The sequence below is a fragment of the Salmo trutta genome, chromosome 23 (assembly GCF_901001165.1).
Source record: "Salmo trutta chromosome 23, fSalTru1.1, whole genome shotgun sequence".
Lineage (NCBI taxonomy): Eukaryota > Metazoa > Chordata > Actinopteri > Salmoniformes > Salmonidae > Salmo > Salmo trutta.
The window spans coordinates 42,011,920-42,034,203 of record NC_042979.1 but is presented as its reverse complement, the minus strand read 5'-3'; the positions used below and the strand labels follow the sequence as shown (position 1 = coordinate 42,034,203).

Here is a 22,284-nt window from a genome sequence, read left to right as displayed (position 1 = left end):
AGTAATTACTATTTAATGTGACCTCCCATCTTTCTCATTTACATGTGGCTAATCCATATTAGTAATTATTTCTCCCTGTTATTTTTTTTATTGAAACGGAGGGACTGTGAAAATATTCTTTGTTTCAACAATTCAGACAAAATGTGTAAATAAGAAGCTCTATAAAATCGACGTAGTCCATGTTGTGATTGGCAATTAGGGTAATTGCACCGGTCACGTTGTGTGTTAGGTCATGTCAATCGCCCGTAGGAACGTTATGGAACTTTTCAGATAGAAAAATGCAATGTAGAACAAACATTCCTCTCTAACATGTACAATAAGGAATCACGTCAGCTCACGTGATATAATTTATATCTGCAACATTTGAGACCATCTGGCAGTTGAACATGGTGCAGAGGAAACACAATGGTCCAAAATCAGCTTAATTGTTAGATTCTTGGTGATTGCGGTCATCTCTGGGCTGAGGAGAGCTTAACCTTGATCAGTTGTTCACTTGGGCAAATATTTTAGCGTTCAGCAAGACACAACGTTTTGGAACGTTCTGATAGAAATATCAATGTAGAACGTACACGCTTGTCTGACATAAAGACCAAGAAATCATGTTGCCTCTATTCATGGCATTTCTATCTGCAACGGTTGGCAACTGAAGTTCCTATCCCCACCTATATCTTTTCTTCTGTACCTAACATTATTTTTCCACTAGAGGGCAGGAGCCTCATCTGACAAAAAAAATCCCAGATTGTAGTCTTATTAGAATGAAACCAATATATATTCACACTGTTAGATATGATAATTTAGCCTGGTCCTTGTACTCTGTGTCATGTGTCAAGGAACACTTAATTAAAGATGAATTTTAAAGTTACTTTTTGGGGACCCTACTGTCATTCTCAGTGAAAGCAAGTCTAAGAAGCGGTATATCTGTTCTATGTGTGCTATTCCTATAATTCCATCTCTTAAGTTTCGTTTTTATCTTTTACATTTGGTTTTGTACACCAAATTCAAACAGCTGAAAATACAATATTTTTGGTTATTGAAACGTTAATTAACAGTGGTTAAGATGGTACAATGATTCTCTACACTATGCATTGCTTGTTTCGTCACAGAAACTGAAATTAGGGGAACTAGAAATTTAGCAACCAGGAAATGGCGAAGTGATTTCTGCATATTGTACCTTTAAGCAAAGAGTGGAATAGCAGGTGGAGTTCGTTTCGCATGGCCCAGTGCCCCTGGTAGGTGAAGATTTCACTTAAAGGAATAATCCACTCAAAACCACAAATTCTTATGATTTATGTTGTTAAATAATGCAAATATGTGAGAACAATATATGTTGTGAAATGTTTCTGCATTTAATTGTTATAATAATGTAGGAAGCAACATGTGTATCATCACTATTGGAGAGTCTAAATAGGAGGAGTCTACTGTCACATGCGACATCCCACAGGGGTCAGTCAGTGTTGGGGCATATCCTGTTTTTAATTTACATGTTTCATCCACTTCCACTGCTACGCTGACTATAGGTCTACATTAACACCAAACCGGACACCCTCTCTGTCCGAGCAAAACTCATCAGCTGCCTAGAGGACATCAGGGCATGGATGACAGAGACCTTCTTCCTGTTGAACAGTAGCAAGACTGAGGCTATGCTTATTGGGACACCCAAGCAGGTCACCAGTGCTGAAAACATCTGTCCTACAATCAACTGCCAGATCATCAACCTGTCCTCTGTCACCTCCAACCAAGGATTCAAGTTTGATCCTTCTCTGTCCTTTGAAGCCCACATAAAACAAATATGTAAAACATAATTTTTCCATCTTATAAACATCGTCTGGGTCATACCGTCACTCTAGATGCAAAGAAACTGTGAGGATTGGATTATGCTGAGCTGCGGGGCACCGGTCTGAGGCACCTGACGTGAACTGGCAAAAACGGTTAGGGAGGAGCACCCTTCTTAAACCGAACAGTAATCTGCGGCGCTTGGTCATGTTGTCAACAAGGCAGCATGGAGCATCATCCAGAACATACATCAGTTTTCCATAAAATCTATGTTTGAATTTTCAAACTAGTTTTCATTGGGAATGCAGATAAAGCTTTTAATATCAAAAGCAATGACTTTTACATGTGAAAACACAGAATCCTACTCATTACTCCACGTGCTAATTATGTCACTTTTGTTTCACTGTGGGCTTTGAACGGGGCACCTGGCTCACACCCGGGAGGCAGTCCGTTTCCAAAACAAATGCAATCAACTTTCCTGGTGCAAAACACGCCTACCCGTGCACCCGGGCCAGATTAATCAAATCCCCTCACTCATCCACGCCTTTAATCTTCTCTAGGATCAACTACGGCAAAGCGCTGTTTGGGGGCCTCCCAGATAAATCACTACAGAGGCTCCAACTAATCCATAACAGTGCTGCCAAAGTCAGACTGTTATCACCCCAATCCTGGCTCAACTCCACTGGCTACCAGTCAACTACAGCAGGGTTTCCCAATCTCAGTCATGGGGCACCCCCTGGGTGCACATTTTGATCAAATCAAATCAAATGTTATTGGTCACATACACATTGTTAGCAGATGTTAATGTGAGTGTAGCGAAATGCTTGTGCTTCTAGTTCTGACAGTGCAGTAATATCTAACAAGTAATCTAACAGTTTCCCAAACAACTACCTAATACACACAAATCTAAAGAGGTGAATGAGAATATGTACATATAAATATATGGATGAGCGATGGCCGAGCGGCATAGACAAGGTGCAGTAGATGATATAAGATACAGTATATACATATGATATGAGTAATGTAAGATATGTACACATTATTAAAGTGGCATTATTTAAAGTGGCATTGTTTAAAGTGACTAGTGATCCATTTATTAAAGTGGCCAGTGACTGGGTCTCAATGTAGGCAGCGGCCTCTCTGAGTTAGTGTTTGCTGTTTAGCTGTCTGATGACCTTGAGATATAAGCTGTTTTTCAGTCTCTCAGTCCCAGCTATGATGCACCTGTACTGACCTCGCCTTCTGGATAGTAGCGGTGTGAACAGGCTCAGTTGGTTGTTGTCCTTGATGATCTTTTTGGCCTTCCTGTGCTATATGTGTCATGGAGGGCAGGTAGTTTGCCCCCGGTGATGAGTTGTGCAGACTGCACTACCCTCTGGAGAGCCTTGCGGTTGGGTGTAGTGCAGATGCCGTACCAGGCTGTGATACAGCATGACAGGATGCTCTCGATTGTGCATCTGTAAAGGTTTGACAGGGTTCTGGGTGACAAGCCAAATTTCTTCGGCCTCCTGAGGTTGAAGAGGCTGTGTGAGTGGACCATTTCAGTTTGTCTGTGATGTGTACCGAGGAACTTAACATTTTCCACTGCTGTCCCATCCATGTGGATGGGGAGGTGCTCCCTCTGCTGTTTCCTGAAGTCCACGATCATCTCCTTTGTTTTGTTGACGTTGAGTGAGAAGTTGTTTTCCTGACAACACAGTTTGAGTGCCCTCACCTCCTCCCTGTAGGCTGTCTCGTCATTGTTGGTAATCAAGCCCACTACTGTTGTGTCATCTGCTAACTTGATGATTGAGTTGGAGGCGTGCATGGTCACGCAGTCATGGCTGAGCACGCATCCTTGTGGGGCCCCGGTGTTGAGGGTCAGCAGAGTGGAGATGTTGTTTCCTACATTCACCACCTGGGGGCGGCCCATCAGAAAGTCTAGGTTTGTGACCCAGCACTACACAGCTGATTCAAATAATCAAAGCTTGATGATGAGTTGGTTATTTGAATCAGTTGTGTAGTGAGAGTGCAAAAAACTAAACGTGCACCCAGGGGGGGCTGAGGTTGGGAAACACTGAACTACAGGATCAACTTCTAAATTGTTACGCTTGCCAGCCAACCAGAAAAGCAAGGCGAAGCAATTCAGGCATTCTTGAAAGTCAGGCCAATTCTTGTCCTGCAAAGAAACATTATTTGTATAGTTGATTTTTCTTTTTGCAAGCAGTAAGAACTTAGAATGAAATGTGGAGTGGAGTTCATAGTTACGCGATGACATCACATACCTCGCGTACCTTCAAAAGTATTCGGCAATCATCATTTATTTGAAAAACACAGTTCCAACATAGTTTCTTGCAATAAGGAACGTTCTACAAAGGAAAAATTCAGTAATAACCGGGGTGGCGTTAAGTGTGGAGGAAGATCAACTGAAATGTAAGATTCCCAGTATCTGTGACACCCGCTGTTTGGTGTGATGATGACCCGGTGGAGAGTGTGATGAAACGGAGAGGACACTATCTGTCCTGCTGAGTTTTGATGCTTTGCTTGACATGGTCAAGTAAGGATGTGTCAATTATCCCATGAGAGCTTTTGTCCCAAAACCATTATGGTGTTTTAGGTGCCAAGTTTATGGTCATGTTGCAGGAGTGTGTAGGAGGAGGTTCCTATGCACACCATGTTAGAAGTGTGCAGGTGGGCATGAGACAAAGACCTGTGTAGTATCGGTGGAAAAAGTTGTGTGTGTAAGCGGTGGGGGATGCCCATTGTGCTGCAAATCGGAGGTGTCCGGTTAAAGAAAGGCAGGTTGAGGTTGCCAGGATCAGAGTAGTACAGAAGGTTTCGTATACTGAGGCAGTGAAGAGAGTAGTAGAGGAAGATGGGTAGATGGCGAGGGATCCTGAAAGGATTCCTGTGAGTAGGCCAAGGCCAATAGAGTGATAGGAATAATATACTGTATGTTTCAGGAAGGGGGTTTCTAAGAGTTTATAGCCAGTCACAGAAAATAGAGGTTGTGGTGGAAGCTGCAGAGAAGTACTTGGGATTGTGCGATTTTACTGCAGAAGAGTTGCAGGCAGTGGAGGCTCCTCAGAGGACCATCCTCCTCAGTGAATTTCAGGGGAAAAAATATTTCTGAAACATGAAAAAAGTAAACATTTTTAGATAAAACTATATTAAATATATTCACGTCACCAACTAATTGTTTAAAACACACTGTTTTGCAATGAAGGGGACAGCTAGTCTAACCGGGGACAGCTAGTCTAACCGGGGACAGCTAGTCTAACCGGTGACAGCTAGTCTGACTGGGGTCCGACACACAAGGAAAAAGACATTACAGACAAAATACTTTACAATTTACATCCATTTAAAACATGAACAGGTAGTGTGTGTGTGTATCTATCATTTCCACATACATGTCAGTACACACAACAAGTAGGTCACATGGGGAGAGGTGTTGTGCCGTGAGGATAAAGCAAAGCAGTGTGACACAAACAACAACACAGAGTTTCACATGGAATAAACAAACGTACAGTCAATAACACAATAGAAAACGTCTATATACAGTGTGTGCAAATGGCGTGATGAGGTAAGGCAATAAATAGGCCATAGTAGCGAAGTAATTACAATTTAGCAAATTAACACTGGAGTGATAGATGTGCAGATGACGATGTGCAAGTAGAAATACTGGTGTGCAAAAGAGCAAAAAAGTAAATAAAAACAATATGAGGATGAGGTAGGTAGATTGGTATCTTTAAGTTTGTTTAAGTTTGTATTAAATTAAGCATACAGTTGAAGTCGGAAGTTTACATTCACCTTAGCCAAATACATCTACACTCAGTTTTTTGCAATTCCTGACATTTAATCCTAGTAAAAATTCCCTGTCGTATGTCAGTTAGGATCACCACTTTATTTTAAGAATGTGAAATGTCAGAATAATAGGAGAATGATTTATTTCAGCTTTTATTTCTTTCATCACATTCCCAGTGGGTCAGAAGTTTACATACACTCAATTAGTATTTGGTAGCATTGCCTTTAAATTGTCTAATTTGGGTCAAACGTTTCAGGTAGCCTTCCACCAGCTTCCCACAAAATGTTGGGTGAATTTTGTCCCATTCCTCCTGACAGAGTTGGTGTAACTGAGTCAGGTTTGTAGGCCTCCTTGCTCGCACACGCTTTTTAGGTTCTGCCCACAAATGTTTTATAGGATTGAGGTCAGGGCTTTGTGATGGCCACTCCAATACCTTGACTTTGTTGTCCTTAAGCAATTTTGCAAGTATGCTTGGGGTCATTGTCCATTTGGAAGACCCATTTGCGACCAAGCTTTAACTTCCTGACTGATGTCTTGAGATGTTGCTTCAATATATGCACATAATTTTACTTCCTCATGACGCCATCTATTTTGTGAAGTGCACCAGTCCCTCCTGCAGCAAAGCACCTCCACAACATGATGCTGCCACCCCCGTGCTTCACAGTTGGGATGGTGTTCTTCGGCTTACAAGCCTCCCCCCTTTTCCTCCAAACATAACGATGGTCATCATGGTCAAACAGTTCTATTATTGTTTCATCAGACCAGAGGACATTTCTTCAAAAAGTACGATCTTTGTCCCCATGTGCAGTTGCAAACCTTAGTCTGGATTTTTTATGGCGGTTTTGTAGCAGTGGCTTCTTCCTTGCTGAGCGGCCTTTCAGGTTATGTTGATATAGGACTCGTTTTACTGTGGATATAGATACTTTTGTACCCGTTTCCTCCAGCATCTTCACAAGGTCCTTTGCTGTTGTTCTGGGATTGATTTGCACTTTTCGCACCAAAGTACATTCATCTATAGGAGACAGAATGCTTCTCCTTCCTGAGCGGTATGACAGCTGCGTGGTCCCATGGTGTTTATACTTGCGTACTATTGTTTGTACAGATGAACGTGGTACCTTCATGCATTTGGAAAATGCTCCTAAGGATGAACCTTGTGGAGGTCTACAATTTTTTTGTGAGGTCTTGGCTGATTTCTTTTGATTTTCCAGTGATGTCAATCAAAGAGGCACTGAGTTTGAAGGTAGGCCTTGAAATACATCCACAGGTACACCTCCAATTGACTCAAATGACGTCAATTAGCCTATCAGAAGCTTCTAAAGCCATGACATCATTTTCTGGTATTTTCCAAGCTGTTTAAAGGCACAGTCAACTTAGTGTATGTTAACTTCTGACCCACTGGAATTGTGATACAGTGAATTATAAGTGAAATAATCTGTCTGTAAGCAATTGTTGTCATGCACAAAGTAGATGTCCTAACCGACTTGCCAAAACTATAGTTTGTTAACAAGAAATTTGTGGTGTGGTTGAAAAACGAGTTTAAATGACTCCAACCTAAGTGTATGTAAACTTCCGACTTCAACTGTATATAGCTGTGTTGATTTGATGATGTTTAAATGTTTAAGTGTAAATGGTGCTGGCACAGCGGAGGCAGTGCTCCTGTTGTCTTTGTGCTTCCTTGCAGTAACTCCGTGGTTCTAATTCAGTAGTTGTTTTAGTAAACTGTCGAAAACATTAACTTGCTTGACCATGCTGCAGGTAATAACTGTTTGTATGCAATTTTTGATTTGTTGATTTCACCAGACAGATGTTGCTGATAAAACAAACGTATGTGTAGTTGAATTTATTCGGCCATTGTGTGACTGTTGTGTTTTTGTTGTCACGGCCTTATTGTATGTCACGGTGGCGTATGAACGAATGGGTTATAGAGCAAACAACACAATTTTCACAACATAGGTTGTAATCTGGCTTTTTAACTGGCTTGGCTTGGCTTCCTCAGTGATTTTACCCACACACCGCTACTGGAATTTAGTATTGAAAGCATAAGCTACAGCTAGCTAGCACTGCAGTGCATAACATGTGGTGAGAAGTTGAGTCAAGAGAGAGAAAGACAATAGATTATTATTTTTTTTTTTAAATACAAGGACTGCATGATTGTATCTAGCGGGTTAGTTCAAGTAACTATGTTGACTATGACATTAGCTAATATGGTGACAACGATGTAGGCTGTGTGTAGCAGTTAGTGTTTATGATATAAAGGTTTGGCTTGGAAAGGTTTTTTCACCTGTTCACAGACAGCTGACATGTTGTGCACTGAAGTCCACAAGTGAAGGGAAAAGGTGAGAGGAGAGCGTATAGATGCGAGAAGTAATTATACAATGCGCAAAGTGATCATGCTGTTTGTGTGTGACTGCTATAAAAGTAAACTGTGTTTGCGTGTGATCGGGGATATATTCATTCCGCTGATTCTGTTAACTTTTCTTAAACGGAAGCAAACGGAACGAAACAGGGATAAACATACTGGAATTTGTCCAATAGAAACTGTTGGACTAATGATTACACCCTATATCAGCTCGATGCAGACAAGAGTGTGCAAGGCGGTATTGAATGTGTCACTGTCTGTCACCTTGATTACTCAAAATGTTCTCTCGACCTGTGCACCTATTTTGTAAACTTTCATTCGTAGGTTAGTTTGTCACAACCTCATGATGGGTATAGGAAAAATGTGAGTATCATGTAGTAGCCTAAACCTAGCGATGTTACATTGAGCTGGGTGAATGGTGCTGAGCTGGGTTACATTGAGCTATCATTGAATGACAGTCATCCAATATGCTGCAATTGAAATAAGGCCATGCCCATTAAAATAATTGTCCTTCCCAGTGCTTGACTTGGACTGAAATAGGTGCCGGTACTCATTTTGGGTGCCAGTACTGTTTACATTTAGGTGCAGGAGCTCCACAATAATATTAAGCTAATGTTTTATAAGAGGACCGGGAGCTCAGGCAGTGGACTGGACATTTGAGTTGCTGGTACTCAGCTCTGGTGAGCTCCTGCCCAAGTCGCACTGGTCCTCCCTCATCTTAAACGGCAGTGACCGCCACTGGTTGAGGGGGTAATGTTCTGTTTTCCCAGGCCGTCGACCAGGTGTAGGATTAGATAGGGTTAAACTATTAATGACGGTAGTTTAACTTTTTCCTAATTTTGTATCGTCTTTTACCATGTATAATAGATTGTACAGTAGGTGGCGACATGCACCTAACATTTGTTTGCGGACCGCTATAATATTATAGAAGAAGAAGAATGTTCACGAAACGTTCGTGTTGTTTTCTTTTTTAAACTGTCCGTTCGGGCAAGCGGTCTTCGTGACGGGCAGCCTTCCAGAGGTGAGTATCGGACATTTTTATAATGTGTAGTAGATACGTTTGCAAAGCTGGACTAAAACACAACCTCGAGGTAACAAGGTTTATTTAGTTAAATTGTTTTAGAAGCTGTTTTGTGTGTTCAAATAGCCAGCCCCCTGGCTCGCTACACTATCTGGCTACTTACGTTCCTGTAGCTAGCTAGGTAACATATGTTTTCACACCACCAGTTTGTTTGTTATCCCTTAGCTAGGTATGTCATAGGTGGTCAAGGAGATTCTTGGTTAGGTGGCTATTGAGTAAGTATGCGGTGTATGTAATATCAATTAATTGCTATCGATAACATAGCAAGCTACAGTAGCTGTTTCTCATAATTAAACCTTGCCCACTAAATGAGCTTCATTCCTCTCCGACGGAAGATGAGTGTGATATATCTAGTATCATATTACTGTAGAGCGCACGAAACACCATTTGTTTTTACCGATAGTCGAACACGGTACTTAACAGACGGGAAATTGGGCAATATGCTGTTTTTGGCACGCAGGTGTTTTAGGGACTGTCGTAAAAGTGCAATACCGGTGATTGCACGTAAGCAAAAAAACATGTTTTTGCATTCCCATCCAGAACTGTTAGCCATATGAAGATTACACACGGCATAGGGCATCCAATTGCTACATGGGCCAACATTTTTATTAGTTACCTATAACTACTGTGCTATATTTGACCCATTTACAAGACTACTTTTCAAAAGCTTCCTATCTAGGTAAAATGGAGATTTAAAACCACATAATGTGAAGTCACTGAACCCCTTGACGCATGCAACATTCATTAGAATTCCAGTTCACCACTTCCCTGATTTTATAGGTATATTTCTTATGAAAGCTAGGCCTTTTATGTTACTTTTAATTCCTCCCCTTTGATTCTCCACAAATGCTTTTCCTTATACAGCTTTAGATATTCATTCACATAGTTTTTCAATAGCTTCCTAAACACATGACACATTCAGTAGCAGTCAAAAGTTTGGACACACCTACTCATTCCAAATCAAAATATATGTTATATTTGAGATTCTTCCAAGTAGCCACCCTTTGCCTTGATGACAGATTTGCACATGCTTGGCATTCTCTCAACCAGCTTCACGAGCTAGTCACCTGGAATGCATTTCAATTAACAGGCGTGCCTTGTTAAAAGTTAATTGCAGAATTTCTTAACTTAATGTGTTTTAGCCAATCAGCATACAGAAGATAGCGCCTCTGGTCTAAATGTTAATTTCTTTACCAATCCTTTTATTCACTCTGGTCAAAAGGGACGGTTCCTTCAGGCTGACACGCTCTCTGACCTCACTCTGGGTGTGGCTACTTACTGTGCAAAGTTTATAGGAGACAAATTAACCTATATTGTTTTTGCTTTACTAGTAAGCTATTGTGAAATTAACAATATGAACTCAATAAAATCCTATTTAATAAAGAAATAAGTTTAAATGCGTTGATATAGCAGCCTATCATGCATTTAGGTTAAAACATGACGTCTGACTCTAGTATCGACAAGTAGCCTATAGGCTGTTATATCCATTCCAAACTAATTAACTAGTTTGAAGTTAATGGTGAGCCTATGATAAAATGAATTTATCACCACGCAGACTATACACCCGAGACACGATTTATAGCTTCTGATTGTTCAAGAGAATGAAAGACGCCCACAAACGCCTCATGCATTCTAAAAAATATAACAAGAACAACACTGGCAACTGTGACTTTAGGCAAGCCTAACCTGTTTGGATTAGTTGACGGTTATTGAGTGTTAAAATTAGTTAAATTACAGTGATGAATGTTTTAACAAGCACAGCCTTTCCCATTTGGCAAACCAAGTGAGGTCTGTATTGTAGCCTAACTGTAAGCAGTATTCTAAAATGGATTAAATAATTTTTTCCCCCTCATCAATCTACACACAATACCTCATAATGACAAAGCAAAAAACAGGTTTTTAGATATTTTTGCAAATGTATTAAAAATAAAAAAAGCTGTAATATCACATTTGCATAAGTATTCAGACCTTTTACTCAGTACTTTGTGAATCCCCTTTGGCATCGATTACAGCCTCGAGACTTATTGGGTATGACGCTACAAGCTTGGCACACCTGTATTTGGGGAGTTTCTCCCATTTCTTCTCTGCAGATCCCCTCAAGCTCTGTCAGGTTGGATGGGGAGCATCGCTGCACAGCTATTTTCAGGTCTCTCCAGAGATGTTAGATCGGGTTCAAGTCTGGGCTCTGGCTGGGCCACTCAAGGAGACTTGTCCCAAAGCCACTTCTGCGTTGTCTTGGCTGTGTGCTTAGGGTTGTTGTGCTGTTGGAAGGTGAACCTTTGCCCCAGTCTGAGGTCCTGAGCGCTCTAGAGACGGTTTTCATCATGGATCTGTCTGTACTTTGCACCGTTCATCTTTTGGGAAAATAAAGAATAGAGATCTGTATGTGAATTTGTAACCAAAGCAGTAATAACAGAAATAATTATAGAATCAAGGTGGGGGGGATAACCATAATCTGTGAAATTAAAAATAGAAATTCTAATGGGTGTACTATGACAGAGGGAGGTCAGTGACCTAACATCAAGTGGTTTTAGATGTATTGTATATGTAATTTGGACTGGAAGCTATTGAAAATTACATAGAGGCTGACGTTTGGCAACTCGAACCTTCAGCTCCCTCCACAAATTTTCTATGGGATTAAGGTCTGGAGACTGGCTAGGCCACTCCAGGACCTTAATGTGCTTCTTCTTGAGCCACTCCTTTGTTGCCTTGGCTGTGTGTTTTGGGTCATTGTCATGCTGGAATACCCATCCACGATCCATTTTCAATGCCCTGGCTGAGGGAAGGAGGTTCTCACCCAAGATTTGACAGTACATGGCCCCGTCAAATGATGCGGTGAAGTTGTCCTGTCCCCTTAGCAGAAAAACACCCCCAAAGCATAATGTTTCCACCTCCATGTTTGACGGTGGAGATGATGTTCTTGGGGTCATGGGCAGCATTCCTCCTCCTCCAAACACGGCGAGTTGAGTTGATGCCAAAGAGCTCCATTTTGGTCTCATCTGACCACAACACTTTCACCAGTTGTCCTCTGAATCATTCAGATGTTCATTGGCAAACTTTAGACGGGCATGTATATGTATTCTTGAGCAGGGGGACCTTGCGGGCGCTGCAGGATTTCAGTCCTTCACGGCGTAGTGTGCTACCAATTGTTTTCTTGGTGACTATGGTCCCAGCTGCCTTTAGATCATTGACAAGATCCTCCCGTGTAGTTCTGGGCTGATTCCTCACCGTTCTCATGATCATTGCAACTCCACAAGGTGAGATCTTGCATGGAGCCCCAGGCCCGAGGGATATTGACAGTTCTTTTGTGTTTCTTCCATTTGCGAATAATCGCACCAAATGTTGTCACTTTCTCACCAAGCTGCTTGGCGATGGTCTTGTAGCCTATTCCAGCCTTGTGTAGGTCTACAATCTTGTCCCTGACATCCTTGGAGAGGTCTTTGGTCTTGGCCATGGTGGATAGTTTGTAATCTGATTGATTGTTTGCTTCTGTGGACAGGTATCTTTTTTACAGGTAACAAACTGAGATTAGGAGCACTCCCTTTAAGAGTGTGCTCCTAATCTCAGCTCGTTACCTGTATAATCTCAGCTCGTTACCTGTATAAAAGACACCTGGGAGCCAGAAATCTTTCTGATTGAGAGGGGGTCAAATACTTATTTCCCTCATTAAAATGCAAATCAATTTGAACATTTTTGACATGCGTTTTTCTGGATATTTTTGTTGTTATTCTGTCTCTCACTGTTCAAATAAACCTACCATTAAAATTATAGACTGGTCCTTTCTTTGTCAGTGGGCAAACGTACAAAATCAGCAGGGGATCAAAAACTTTTTTCCCCCCACTGTATATGTCATTTGGACTGGAAGCTGTTGAAAATGTTATCTGTATGTGAATTAATAGCCACAGCTGTAATAGGATAAATATTTGTAGATAGATTTTTGATAAAATAAATGTGCTTTTAATAGTAGAGGTCAAAGTACACATCAGACTAGATCATTATTTATCAGATAACATTCTAATGGGTGTGTCATGGATTAGGGACATCAGTCACTTTTCTACAGGTGATTTCAGTTCTCTAGGTCATGCTAGTAGACGGTAGGTTGCGTACGAGTGAATAAGATCATAGCCCTATGTTTTTTGAGCTTGTATTTTTACATAAAATCCATAAGAATGAAAATGTAATTGTTGTGATGAAAAAACAGGGTTGGTTTGAGATCTGTAGATAATTTAATTGAGAGAAATAAAGTTTTTCTGTAAAAATCAGGTTTGGCTGATTGCACTTACGACTAAGGGTCCATCTTAAAAGTGCATAGTATTCCCACGTTGAAACCAATATAAAGTCACTTTTGCTGTACCTTGCTCTATGTCATCTGATTTCTAGATATATCACCATACTCAAACTAGGACTTAAGAATTTTATTTTTTATTTTTGAACTCTATTTCTTGAACTGCATTGTTTTTATTTTATTTTTGTTTATTTAACCTTTATCTAACTAGGCAAGTCAGTTAGATGGCCTACCAAAAGGCGTCCTGCGGGGACAGGGGCTGGGATTTAAAATAAATTAAATAAAATTTGGGACAAAACACACATCACGACAAGAGACAACACAACATTAAGTAAAGAGAGACCTAAGACAGCATGAATGCAACATGGTAGCAGCACAACACTGGGTACGAACATTATTGGGCACAGACAACAGCACAAAGGGCAAGAAGGTAGAGACAACAATACATCATGCAAAGCAGCCACAACTGTCAGTAAGTGTCCATGATTGAGTCTTTGAATGAAGACTGTCCAGATTGTTTGTTGCAGCTCGTTCCAATCGCTAGCTGCAGCGACCTGAAAAGACGAGCGACCCAAGGATGTGTGCTTTGGGGACCTTTAACAGAATGTGACTGGCAGAACGGGTGTTGTATGTGTAGGACGAGGGCTGCAAGAGATATCTCAGATAGGCTTCACTCCCCCTTAAGAGGGTTTTTATAAAGAAGCATCAACCAGTGGGTCTTGCGACAGGTATGCAGAGATGACCAGTTTACAGAGGAGTATAGAGTGCAGCGATGTGTCCTATGAGGAGCATTGGGGACAAATCTGATGACCGAATGGTAAAGAACATCTAGTTGCTCGAGAGCACCCTTACCCAGGGGCGAAAATCTGATATCAACTTTGGAGGGGACAATTACATGAAATTTTCTCAAGAGCAATTCCTGAGGGGGACACCAAAAGTAGTGCTGTAACACATAGCCTACATTGTAATATGGTAAATGTATATTGAGGAACCAAAGAAATAAGGTGTTTGCCGTACTCCTAACTACCGGTACCCAAAACTACACAACTAATCACAACAGCAATACCATTGCCTTTAACAAATCTTAGTTCAGTCACCAGTTTAAGTTGAGAGTGGGGGGTATCCATGGCATTTTCCAATTATGTTCCTATTTTACAAGTCAAAAAAATTGAGAACCTTTCATAATGTTGCCAAACAAAGACTCAACAAACTTACCTGAGACTCCCTGTCTCTGCCAGTCTGTCCCTGCATATCTGTCCCCAACTCTGCTGTCTGTGTGCCATCTGTTGCCTGCTCTGCCTAATGACATCATTGTGAAACATTTCCATTAGAATTTCATTTCTTTCTTATGAACATTTTATCAACTAGTCTTTGAGATATTAGGCTACTAGGGTTCTTACTATGCGTTTTGGTGTACTGAAAAATACTCTGATGTCCGTCTTATTTTTCTGCCATTTTTCTACCTGGCTGGCTACACACATAGTGTGTAGGTTATTTACAGTAGGAGATAGAAGCCCATCATCTTATCTTTTATCATTCTATTTGGGCTTCGATCTAAAAGGTAGCTAGCAAATGTGAAACGGATTAAAATGACGAGTTGCCAGCTGTATGAGTTCACCATTTACACAACATATGCTGCAACCTTTTGTAATTTGAATAGTTTGTTTCATATTGGCTGGCTTCCAACAATAGCTGAATTTGCAAAGCTAGCGAGCACCAATTCAGTTTCAGTGGTGTTTGCTATAATCTTTGCCACCCGGGTTAAATAAAGGTGAAATAAAATAAATAAATAAAAGTTCCCTTGCGACAATTTAGCTTTTGCAACGAGACCATTAAATATATTTAAGACAATGGTAGAAGAGAGTGTAGTTCTTTTCAGTTTGGACTTCAGTTTATCGCTAACCTTATCACAGGGACTTTGAAGCACTAACTTACATCATCTGCATGCTGATCTTGGAATAAATTGACGATAGCAAAGATTCCATCTTTGATGACGCCACATAAATGGAATAGGAACTAGCTAGCTTAATAGTTAATATTTGCGCGCTAGCTCTGCATATTCAGCTAGTGTGTGTGTGCGATTGACTAGATTAACCTCACATCAGTTACGTTCATTGAGTGCCTTTCAGACAGTAGACACGACCCCCTCTGTTACCTTGCAAACTAAGGAACTGGCAGTGGATCAAACCATTGTGAGGCAAAGGGTGGGGGGGTCGCAATCTTTTGAAACTTAAAAACGCGCTATTAAGTGCCTATAATCAGCACCATTGCTTTCATTGCGTATTATTAATATTATTTAAATTTACATAGTTATGTTTCAGTGATATATTGGGGGGGACAAATCATATTGTCCCCCCCGTCCCCCCTGGGATTTCCGCCCCTGCCCTTACCGCCAATCTATAAATTGCGTCTCCGTAATCTAGCATGGGTAGGATGGTCATCTGAATCAGGGTTAGTTTGGCAGCTGGGGTGAAAGAGGAGCGATTACGATAGAGGAAACCAAGTCTAGATTTAACTTTAGCCTGCAGCTTTTATATGTGCTGAGAGAAGGACAGTGTACCGTCTAGCCATACTCCCAAGTACTTGTATGAGGTGACTACTTTAAGCTCTAAACCCTCAGAGGTATTAATCACTCCTTCTAGTCATTGAGCCAATGATTATCCATTTAAAAGCGAGTCTCGGTGGAAATATATGTGTGTATGTATGTGTGTTTTTGTATGTGGGTCACCACTGCTAAATTAATATAGGGGGAACACTGTTGAGCTGCTTTGTAGGTCATGTTTTTTAAGTTTTTGTTGTTAGAACAGCCTTTAGGCAATAGGACAATTAGATATTGTTTATCTGACACTGGTGATAAGATTGCTCTGTTATAAGATACAGTGGCATTTTGGCTACCTTAAGTGTGTCACTGTCACTGCCAAGCCTCGAGTACGTGTCTCCCTCGCTAGGAACGTAAGACGGAGCTGTGAACTAACACTTCCTGGAAGTGGCATATGTTCTGCAAGTTAGGCTACAGTCTACATAGTTGTACATACACGCTCTCAATATGTTTTATAACAGCTATTTTCCCATGTTTAACTGGGGTACCTATGACCTTATCTTCCATGTAACCTGTAATGGTAAATGACATATTAGCCTTTACAAATTCTTCAATAAATAATAACAATGTTAAGAAATTGGTGCTATTCCAGATCACTCTGTAGATAAGTTAAATGATTTGGTTGGTATTTTGTCCCAAATCCTAATTTCATTAGCAGGTCATTATTGTTGTTGATTGGTATTTTTTTGTTGTTGTTCTGGATGATGATACTTAACAGATTTGAGTTAGGCTAGTCTACTGTAATGCAATCTAAAATGTTATTTTTAATTGGCTAAAGGCTACAGCGGGCCTACTCGTTGTAAGTGGATTATATTTGTCCCAACTCAACACAATGACCAATCAGTGTGATTTTAATGTAGCCGATACAGATTTGCAACAGTACCATTGGACACTAAAGTACTCTTCTTACATAACATCATAAGGCCTTGTCCAGTATTTTTGTTAACAATGGAGGTAATCTAATGATAGGCCAATCTAATGGGCCAGTGTAAAAATGTGTCCACTTCGGGGTGACAGAGGTTTCGCTGTATTAAATTGTTCGCCACAAGCCCTTGATCAAAATGAAGAGCGGCATGCGTTGTTGTTGGATTGTCCTCGCTCGAGGTTAGGTGGCATGTGAGTTCTCACCTCTGACCCCTAATGAGTCATGCAGTAGCAGGCAGCTCTGTAATGGATTTTCCTGAGGAGGGCATATTAGGAGTCATTCTTTATCAATGAAACGCTTTTGTGAAGCAACGAGAAACCAAGCTGTGTAACCACAAAGCTTTAAAGGATATATCTAGTTTTTACAGTTGGGATAAGTTGGTGGATGGAAGTATTAACACTTTAAAATCTAAAATGGTTGAATTTTTGTTCTTCTCCACTCAGGTGAAGACTGTAAGGCACTGATTTAAAGCATAAAGCATCATGGAGGAGGACAATAAACCACTACTGGACTCAGTGCGTAGAGGAAGCTACACAGACAAAGGCTCCACAGATTCACTGGACCGAGGGGCAAGGAGGTAGGCGATTTCATAATCTCATTTGTACTGGGTGCGCTGGAGTACCTCACAGCGGAAAATCTGACGGAATAAGCCTACACAGCTTTTTGTATGAACGTTTTATGATAAGATTATAATAATACTAGTATTTTGTCTGTTATTGAGCATTTGTTTTCCTAATCTTACCTCACAAATGGTTTGACTCAATATTTTCAAGCTTCCATCTGTAAATTCAAGTGAGATCTCTAACCTGACAGGAAAAGGTATTTGGCCCATTCAAGTTAATCACTGACAGCTCATGTGCCACACAATTGGAACTAGCGTTGCTTTCACATGACAGTGCCACAAATGTTTTTCTAAAGCCATATAGATCCACTCTGAGAGTTATGACTGCATGTGAATCTACTGTGCACATTAGCCCAGCTACCCCCAGCATGCTAGTGAGTTGTTTACTAGCCAGGAGAAGCCCTTCACTTTTATTTAACTTGGTTAGTTCCTGGTGTAACAGTCTTTTCACAATAATTTATTAAAACATTTTTATTTGAACTTTTATTTAACCAGGCAAGTCAGTTAAGAACAAATTCTTATTTTCAATGACGGCCTAGGAACAGTGGGTTAACTGCCTTGTTCAGGGGCAGAACGACAGATTTTTACCTTGTCAGCTCAGGGAGTCGATCTTGCAACCTTTCGGTTACTAGTCCAACGCTCTAACCACTAGGCTACCTGAGCTGAACCGAGCCAAGCCAAACCAAGCTGTTCCGAGCTGGTCTGGTTACCACCCACCATTAGTATCAGCACAGTTTGGTTTGACACAATAGAGTGAAAAGGGGAAGACGGTCAAACCGTACTGTGCTTCCTCAGAAGAGCAATGATCTGTCAGTGTCTGAAGTCTACAGCGTGCCCTCTGTGCCCTCACTTCACCCAGGGATTGTTTCAGGCCGCATCACAACCCAGGCACCCAGTGGATTAATCCACTTTGGTATTTCACAAATACTAACAAGATGATAGGTTGATTTATTAGAAAGATGCAGCATTGCTTTGCTGCAGACTTATCCCAGAACAACCCCCTCCCGCACGCACAGAAACTCACACACAGACTCCGTATGTATGTATGTATGTATGTATGTATGTATGTATGTATGTATGTATGTATGTATGTATGTATGTATGTATGTATGTATGTATGTATGTATGTATGTATGTATGTATGTATGTATGTATGTATAATATACTGCTAAAAAAAATAAAGGGAACACTAAAATAACACATCCTAGATCTGAATGAATGAAATAATCTTATTAAATACTTTTTTCTTTACATAGTTGAATGTGCTGACCACAAAATCACACACAAATAATCAATGGAAATCCAATTTATCATCCCATGGAGGTCTGGATTTGGAGTCACACTCAAAATTAAAGTGGAAAACCACACTACAGGCTGATCCAACTTTGATGTAATGTCTTTAAAACAAGTCGAAATGAGGCTCAGTAGTGTGTGTGGCCTCCACGTGCCTGTATGACCTCCCTACAACGCCTGGGCATGCTCATGAGGTGGCGGATGGTCTCCTGAGGGATCTCCTCCCAGACCTGGACTAAAGCATCTGCCAACTCCTGGACAGTCTGTGGTGCAATGTGGCATTGGTGGATGGAGCGAGACATGATGTCCCAGACGGGCGGGCCAGTCCATAGCATCAATGCCTTCCTCTTGCAGGAACTGCTGACACACTCCAGCCACATGAGGTCTAGCATTGTCTTGCATTAGGAGGAACCCAGGGCCAACCGCACCAGCATATGGTCTCACAAGGGGTCTGAGGATCTCATCTCGGTACCTAATGGCAGTCAGGCTACCTCTGGCGAGCACATGGAGGGCTGTGCGGCCCCCCAAAGAAATGCCACCCCACACCATGACTGACCCACCGCCAAACCGGTCATGCTGGAGGATGTTGCAGGCAGCAGAACGTTCTCCACGGCGTCTCCAGACTCTGTCACGTGCTCAGTGTGAACCTGCTTTCATCTCTGAAGAGCACAGGGCGCCAGTGGCGAATTTGCCAATCTTGGTGTTCTCTGGCAAATGCCAAACGTCCTGTACTGTGTTGGGCTGTAAGCACAACCCCCACCTGTGGACGTCGGGCCCTCATACCACCCTCATGGAGTCTGTTTCTGACCGTTTGAGCAGATACATGCACATTTGTGGCCTGCTGGAGGTAATTTTGCAGGGCTCTGGCAGTGCTTCTCCTGCTCCTCCTTGCACAAAGGTGGAGGTAGCGGTCCTGCTGCTGGGTAGCGGTCCTCCTGCTCCTACGGCCTCCTCCACGTCTCCTGATGTACTGGCCTGTCTCCTGGTAGCGCCTCCATGCTCTGGACACTACGCTGACAGACACAGCAAACCTTCTTGCCACAGCTCGCATTGATGTGCCATCCTGGATGAGCTGCACTACCTGAGCCACTTGTGTGGGTTGTAGACTCCGTCTCATGCTACCACTAGAGTGAAAGCACTGCCAGCATTCAAAAGTGACCAAAACATCAGCCAGGAAGCATAGGAACTGAGAAGTGGTCTGTGGTCCCCACCTGCAGAACCATTTCTTTATTGGGGGTGTCTTGCTAATTGCCTATAATTTCCACCTGTTGTCTATTCCATTTGCACAACAGCATGTGAAATTTATTGTCAATCAGTGTTGCTTCCTAAGTGGACAGTTTGATTTCACAGAAGTGTGATTGACTTGGAGTTACATTTGTGTTGTTTAAGTGTTCCCTTTATTTTTTTGAGCTATGTATGTATGTGTGTGTGTGTGTGTGTGTGTGTGTGTGTGTGTGTATGTGTGTGTATAAATCTATGAATGTATATATACATACATACTTACATAGATTTATATACACACACGTACCGAAATATACATATGTATGTACGTACGTGTCCTGAACAATGCTTTAGGAAAGGTTGTGTAATTGGTTCTGGAAATTTTTGAAAATGATCTTCTTGCTCATTTAATCAGGGCTGTTCCATTATGGTGTTGTACTGGGTGGACCTGGTTCCATCCAATACCTTTTCAAATGTTTCCTTCGTTGCTCCCTTCTTTGAGATAATCACTGATCTGTACTTTAAGTGTGTGTGGATAGGCATTGTTTCACTCCCTTGTGTTCACCATGTTATGTCAGTGGGTTTCTCAAGAAAATACAGCTTTTTTAAAAAAAGTATTCAAACTGGATCCATGTAACCAAAGAAGGTGGATCATTTTACAGTAAACTATTTAAGTCATTTAGGCTAATCTGTCTCTGTTTGTGTTGTCTTCAGGCCTTTCCACGTGGAGCATCGGAATATAGTGGAGAATGACCCCTCTGAGAGGGTGTCAGCAGAGGCCTCTGTCCTCAGCAGCAGAGTGCACTACTACAGCCGCCTCACTGCCGCCTCCGACAGACTGCTGGTAGTCTATACACACACACACACACACACACACACACACACACACACACACTGACAGACTTCTGGTACGACACACTCACCACATGCGCGTACATACACACCTGTTTTAAGACCAGTAGATGCATATTATTAGTAGTATTCCTATTGATCAGACTTGCTGTATATGAAGTGGTTTAAATAGTATTCATCAACACCCAATCCAGCAGCGCGTACACTTAAAGCTGGTAGCTTGCACACAGGAACCTGTTTTCATGCCACTTGTATACTGTGGAGAATTGCGTGCCAATTGAGTGGGCAATCATTAGGAGAGTAGATAAGCAATTGTCAATGGCTTCATTTTTCCTGCAGTGATCTGTTGAGAATGGGTTTTAGTATGGCATATTACACAGTCCCGCCACTCTGGCGAATAAAAGCCCTGTTTTGTCTCGTAACAACAATTGGCCGTGTCAATAACCTTAAGGCATGCTTCCCAGGCGAAACCGTTCGGAAGAGTTTGCATGTGTCATGACGACTTTTTGTGACATTTTGGACTTCGGTCAAGTTTTTTTGGGGCTGTTCCGGCACACATATTTCTTTCCTCTCGAGGCAAGCCGAAGTCTACGCCCCGTTCGTCTGCGATTGGTCAACAGTTGGGATTCTTCAATAAAGTCTTTCATTCGAGAGACATGCATCATTCATTCATATTTTTTCATTGAGAAACACTGCACCAAACATCTTAGATGTAAAATTGTGCAACTAAGATCTTCTCAGCAAAATTTAATGACAGATTGTTTTTTTTATTTTTTATCTTAGATTCATTCAGACTATTTTGAGGAAGTGTATACTGACTCCGGTATCTCAAAATGGACAAAGTACTATTGCTGCTTTTTCCATGTATTTCAAGTGAAAGTGTCTTAAGGGAGTATGTAAACACACTCGATCGGTTCATCTAGGCGCCAGCCGAACTGAAGCATGCTGACGCCTTTACAGCCTTCCGCTTCAAATTGATCGCTTTCAGACAAGCAGTTGATCATCCACTACCATAACCTGTAAGGTTTCACAGAGAATAGCACCATTACCTAAAGAGAGTGTAAATCATTATCCACAGACGCGATAGTCCGGCGTCCCATTGTGACGTGGCTATGAGACCACCATCCGCAGGGGGACGCACAGCACGAATGCGCACCTCCCCACAATTCCCAACCAGCGCATCTCCGATACGCACCCTCCATTCATTTGAATGTGTTGAAAGTTGGAGAAATAGTTTTGAGCTGCGCTGAGGATTTGAAAAGTATGAAAGCCAACGGTCCAATATTCTAGAAGACCGCTGTGCGTGCACGTTTGGTACTCTGATAGACCCTTTAGGAAGTCGTTAATCAGTAATGCTTGGTATGTAGCTTCACTGTGCTGTGGCTGCCAAAGCACACGTCACTGGACCGTCTGTGTGTACATTAGACTCCTATGTCCTATTGATTTGGTTAGAGCTTAGCCCTTAGTAAGTGAGGTGGTTGTAGATTCAG

General features: G+C 41.6%; 1 protein-coding gene across 2 annotated transcripts in view; it reads left to right on the top strand.

The window, feature by feature from the left end:
- The first annotated feature begins 8,824 nt into the window (after nt 1–8,824).
- The window catches only part of slc38a9 (solute carrier family 38 member 9), a 30,495-nt gene continuing 17,035 nt past the window's right edge, over nt 8,825–22,284 (top strand). For both annotated transcript variants that reach the window (XM_029710374.1, XM_029710373.1), the window contains exons 1-3: nt 8,825–8,937; nt 17,250–17,383; nt 20,657–20,786. In XM_029710374.1, the coding sequence (XP_029566234.1) occupies nt 17,289–17,383; nt 20,657–20,786 (225 nt within the window). In that variant the 5' untranslated portion in view covers nt 8,825–8,937; nt 17,250–17,288. The remainder of the gene's footprint in view (nt 8,938–17,249; nt 17,384–20,656; nt 20,787–22,284) is intronic.